The sequence below is a fragment of the Varroa jacobsoni genome, unplaced genomic scaffold (genome assembly GCF_002532875.2).
Source record: "Varroa jacobsoni isolate VJ856 unplaced genomic scaffold, vjacob_1.0 scaffold_729, whole genome shotgun sequence".
Classification (NCBI taxonomy): domain Eukaryota; kingdom Metazoa; phylum Arthropoda; class Arachnida; order Mesostigmata; family Varroidae; genus Varroa; species Varroa jacobsoni.
In genome coordinates, this window is record NW_019213631.1 from 94987 (window position 1) to 100986 (window position 6000).

Sequence of the window (6000 nt, forward strand, 5' to 3'; positions counted from 1 at the left end):
CCACGGTTTTAAGCCACTTTGGCTCCTCCTATTTTTTACATGTTTCGAGATTTTACGTCCGGTATCACCGTTGGGCATTCCATCAGACGAAGTGTACCTATTATGCCCGGCTTTCTAAGTTTAGCAAGAAAATGCGTTACCTGCTAAGCTGTCATGAGGACTCCTTCTATTGCCTGCATGCAGCAGACTAGTTAATACCACTTTCTGTGTTTTCTTGAGTAATTATCTTTCGTTCGGGTATACCACGATGTCCTCTACAATTGACCGGTCAAGGAGATATTGGGTGTTTCTAGTTGTCAGTAACTCTCAGGTAATACAGAGGTGATAACGTGCATAGTCAAAAAAAAAATCAGTGAAGGTGGATATTTATCATCAATCCATCAAAGAGTATTTCCGACAGGGGAAGATATTCGACTGGAAGATTAGGAAAAAAAGGAATGCACATGTATCAGGTACTAGGGCAAAAGAGGAGCTAAAAAATTGTTTTTCTTGCGTGCAGGTTGCAGCATTGAACTCTGTAAACGCCGAACTAATCGAGGATGATAGTGAATCTCGTTACAAGATTACGAATATCATCGGCAAGGAGAACGGACTTGGTGTTGAAAATCTGGCTCATGCCGGTATGATCGCTGGAGAGACATCGCGAGCTTATGAAGACATTGTCACTATTTCATTGGTAACTTGCCGAGGTATCGGAATCGGTGCATACCTTGTGCGTCTAGGACAGCGGGTAATTCAACTCGAATCGTCGCACATTATCCTTACGGGAGCTGGTGCACTGAATAAGCTACTAGGCCGTGAAGTTTACACATCGAACAATCAATTGGGTGGCATTCAGATTATGCACGAGAATGGAGTTTCGCATGTTACGGTACACGACGATCTTGAGGGTTGTTACACAATGTTGAAGTGGCTATCGTATATGCCTCGAATTAAGGGAGGTGACCTGCCAATCCTCGAGAGTATGGACCCATTCGAGCGAGATGTTGTGTTTACGCCGACGAAGGCCCCGTATGACCCGCGATGGCTGCTCGCTGGACGCGAGAGTCCCAACTTACCTGGCTTCTGGGAGGACGGATTCTTTGACAGAGGTAAGCAAAATCCAGTTCGCGGTACCTTATTATTACGTGTGCAATGCTGTGTATTTCTGTGTGCATACGAAATGACTTCTATATATAATGTATAATGTAGCGTATTAAAGACATACACACCATAAAGGGAATTACGGGTTTAAATGTCATGGATTCAGGTGTCATCACAGTCAATTAGAACTTTTGAACTTCCATGAACTTTACAGGTAGTTTCTCTGAAATTATGGCTAACTGGGCCAAAACGGTGGTGGCTGGTCGAGCGAGACTCGGCGGTATTCCAGTAGGGGTAGTAGCCGTCGAAACACGCACAGTGGAGCTTGCCTACCCAGCTGATCCAGCCAATCTCGATTCTGAGGCTAAAATCATATCACAGGCCGGTCAAGTCTGGTTCCCCGATTCAGCGTACAAGACCGCCCAGGCCATTAACGACTTCAATCGCGAGGGCCTCCCGTTATTTGTATTTGCTAATTGGCGTGGCTTCTCCGGTGGTATGAAGGACATGTACGATCAGGTCCTAAAATTCGGCGCCTATATTGTCGACGCACTGCGCTGCTATAAACAACCTGTGATTGTGTACATACCGCCGTACGGTGAGCTCCGTGGTGGAGCCTGGGCCGTTGTGGACGCCTCTATCAACCCTGCCCAAATGGAGATGTATGCAGACCCTGACTCGCGCGGTGGCGTACTGGAGCCTGAGGGTACCGTCGAAATCCGTTTCCGTCGAAAGGATCTCATCAAATCCATGCACCGTCTAGACACACGCTGCACTGAGTTACAGCAGAAGATTGCTGCAGCTATTAAGGGCAGTTCGGAAGAGGCTGCCTTAGTGAAGGAGCTCCAAGAGCGGGAGAATCAGTTGTGCCCAATGTATCACCAGGTGGCGCTTACGTTCGCGGACCTACACGATACCCCCGTTCGTATGATGGAAAAGAACGTTATTCGTGATATCGTCCCGTGGTCGAAATCACGTAATGTGTTTTATTGGAGACTGCGACGTTTGCTCTTGCAGGACAAAATGAAGAAAGAAATTATGGCGGTGAGGGCTCAGCTGAAGGAAACCGAGCTGGAATCGACCTTCCGCCGCTGGTTCTTCGAGTCGCAGGGCGCAATCAACAACTACCTCTGGGACAATGATCAGGTTGTGACTAAATGGCTTGTTGAACAGCTCAGTCCTGAACGAGGCAACTCGCTCGTGTTGGAAAACATCCGTAGTATGAAGCGAGACGCTGTCATGTTAGAGATGAAAAGTCTTGTGAAGAAGAACCAGGATGTGCTCATGGATGCCGCGGTGTTCGTACTCATGGACGGCGCCGTAGTCGTGCTTAACCAAATGAGCGTTCAACAGCGAGCCGATCTAATGCTTGCGATGAAGACCCTTGAAGCCAAAGACGACAATAAGATACCCGGCAGTTCGAGCGGAGAAGATACGCCGACTGAGACCTAATGTAATAATATTAGTTAGCAAGATCAAAGCCTTTTTAGTTTTACTCGACAGTTAAAAGAATGTAGGGTACATCTCAATACGAAGGGCGAATCTTCGTGTATGGGCGGTGCGCGGGGTGAAACGGGGATAAGAACTGTATCGTTGAGTAAGTAGTACATAACAAAAGAGTGTATAGGTCAACAGACCCGTTAGCACGAGATGAACAGGAAATAAGCAGTTAGTATGGGGTCACGTGTGCCATTTTTCTGAGAACCGTTCGTGTGATACGGCCACTGTCCCATCTCGCACTGTTAAATTTTTTAAAGCTTGCATCGGAGATAGTCAGCATAAGGCAGCTGTAAGGTGGGATATATACACATATCTAGATGACTTTATATTTTCTGGAATACGATAAATAATCTATTTAGGCTTTCAACAATCAACAAATGAAACAGAGTACTGTTACCAAATGGGCAATCTTATTTATGTGCCTCTATAAATAACAGTTTGGCTAATAATATATATATATATGATGGGCTCAACCGTTCATTTTCGGAACAACTGAGCTTTTGTAGAACGAGATGAGTCGGGATAAAAGCGTAGGAAAGAAACAAGATGCACACACGCATTCCTCCGACCGAAAAAAGAATGTACATTTTTGTTAGTATCACCCTCTATATTAATTCACGTTTGTCACTGATTGCAGGTAAATGCCAGCTTTTCTATGAAAAAAAATGACGCGTGGCAATTTCTTCTAGTATTATTCTAAATAGAACTATATATTATCAGTAACTAACAGATGAACAGATGCTGTAGATAGTGAGGTCTAGGGGTTTTTAAAATTGACGGTAATGTTTTAATAAACGTTATTTTTACATAGATTTTTACAATCGTGTTCTTTCGTGTAAACTTAGCAGAATTTAGTTTTGTAAGTTCAAAAAAGAAGAGGGTTGTCCTAAAATTTTATTTTCGTTTTTTTGGTAGCAGAATTCTATTAGTTCATGACTGCAAGTGCGTCAAATCATCAAAAAATCATTAGGTTTGGAGCGGTTATTAAGGTTATCGCCTACACCACAACACCCCTCTTAGAAATTAATAGTGAACTGGTAAATCTGATTTTTTTAGATCTTTCTTTTTTTTTCTTCTTTTTGTCTTTCATGCATTGCAATGTTTTTTCTATTTAAAAAAAAGGTTAATATAACCAACCTGCTAGGATTTGGATAAAAGCGTCACGGCCAGTTTGCCATGCTACAGCGGCTAGCACACTACATTTTAGCTCTTTTTTGTTTTTCCTACAGCTCACTTTCTTTATGCGGATATACTATGCAGTTGTTGTAGTTACCATTGGTTTTCACTGTCTTCGCAGCATTTTACAATACCTAGGTGCTTCAAAAGTAGGTGCGGCTACCTCAGTGCCTGTATATTCTCTTCTCTACTTAATTATTGGCTCTTGGTATTAATGCACTCCAATGAGAGCTTTTGTCGATACTCGTTCTACTCCTTTTTACGTCGCCAAAACGACGAAAATACTGTTTGCCGTTAACTATTTGCGGTCAGCCACTCATCACTTGTTCTATTCTTCGTTCGGAAGTAGGTCCTACCCTTACAGCAGATAGCGGTGGCTCATCGGCCTGCAGCAGTAGCTCAGGACCAATCGGGTGACTACGGTACAGCCAAGACAACCATTTGCCATGGTTTCGACTCCCAACGTTTAACCGAGTGGAATCCCTTCTACTGAAATTGAAATTTGCTCAGCTGATCATTCGCTCTTCAGTAACAGTTCTTGTTCTCGTACTGCGATAGGGTAAAAAAGCTATATAATACTAACAAAAAATGCTAGTTGAAATACTTAGCCGTTAACTGGTCAAAGGGGTGGCCGGCCGGCCGTTATCCAGAATTGTATCTATGCAGCGCAGTAATGCGTGTGGACGGCTAACCTCCTTGTATTACTTGTATTGAAAGAACCATATTCGATCTGTTTACCAGATGTGGCGTTGCGGAGTTAACGCATTCGACGACGCTTTATCACACAGCACCAAGGTAAATGATTTACTTTCGTCACAGTGTGACGATACGGCGTGTACTGGTGTGCAGTTCGTTCGATGCCAGCCCTCTGAAATAATACTCAACGAAATATCTATCGATTTAAATGTGCAGCTTACGTCCGATGCCATGTAAATACCAACTTCGATAAACACGCTCATGCTTATATGCTAGGAAATATAATTGGATAAATACATTCAAAATGATTCGATATAAGCACACGGCACCGGAGTAGCAGGTGACAAATAATCTCCCTATCTGTTGCTGTACAGTTTTCACGTTCCAAGACTGACGTAAGCCCTGTTTTATCAATCTTATTAGCGCGCTTTTCAGCTTCATTCATGGTTCTCAGATCAGAAGCCATACACCAGGCCGACCTTGTTGGTATGAAAACAACCTGAATTCATTGTTGTCTTTGATATTTTTTCGGAAAGACAGCTAATCTTTTCCGTTCGTCATTTAAATGTTGCGCAAACTTCGATATTTTTGCTTGCACATTGGGAGTAGGCAAAAAGGTCTGTCAAACGTTCATGGGTAGTTTGAGACGTAAATGAGCATTTCAAGATATAATTGCAAATCTAAAAATTGTGCTTCAGTTCTTTCCCTATGGAAAGTTATATAATTACAACTAGGGAAATAGGAGTTACACGATTATGACCTTGGAAAAATGAAGCGTATTCATTGTTGTCACAGCTATAGGATCAGACATTTTATCCGAAAGACACCTGGTTCGCCACTCCGATATTTTTCATTTGTCAGACATTAATTGGAACTTCAAGCCTTACTTTTCAGACATTGTCGTATGGCCTTAGATGGGCCAAAAGGTAGAGGCACAAAAGTAAAGGGAAAGGTCCGCGCACCAATGCCTGTACCATTACCACACACAATGGGTCCGATGCGAGGTCCTCTTCCCCTGACTTTCCGTGCCAGACCGAATATGAGACTCTTACGTATATACTCACGTTGCTGCTGATCAGATCCTGTTTACTCATGTCTTGCTTTAGCATCTTCGTCTCCTGTTGTTTCTTCTATGTTTGATGTTCAATTACTTTTCTTCTATTCTCTAATTTATTTTTTTTTGTAAGAGTACATTCGTAGTTTGTTAACCTCAATGTCATTATTGAGCCGTCTCACAGACATAGACGAGACGCGAACTGGGAATGGCTCCATTTCCAGTGCAGGGAAATGTACCACGTTCTTACCGTTAAGTCCCATGCTGCATCATTAACCTGCGTGAGTCTTATCAGTTTGTTAGTGCTACAGAGGACGATATTGCGTATGACTTTTTCCCCATCATGATAACCGGGTTATCGTGCAAATCCGCGAACGTTAATGCCACCTGATGGTACATTGGGCACGATTGATCCTCTCTGTTCTGCAGCTCTTTCTCGAAAGCCGCTTCCTCGGCATTGTCTGTTTTATTCGTAGCAGTTTTCTGCAACG

The 6000-nt window shown here is 43.1% G+C and overlaps 1 protein-coding gene across 5 annotated transcripts in view; it reads left to right on the top strand.

The window, feature by feature from the left end:
* ACC (acetyl-CoA carboxylase) overlaps window positions 1-3395 on the top strand; it is a 39816-nt gene extending 36421 nt beyond the window's left edge. For all 5 annotated transcript variants that reach the window (XM_022837825.2, XM_022837827.2, XM_022837826.2 and 2 more), the window contains 2 exons: window positions 500-1091; window positions 1298-3395. In XM_022837825.2, coding sequence (XP_022693560.1) covers window positions 500-1091; window positions 1298-2535 — 1830 coding nt within the window. In that variant the 3' untranslated portion in view covers window positions 2536-3395. The remainder of the gene's footprint in view (window positions 1-499; window positions 1092-1297) is intronic.
* Window positions 3396-6000: the final 2605 nt, after the last annotated feature.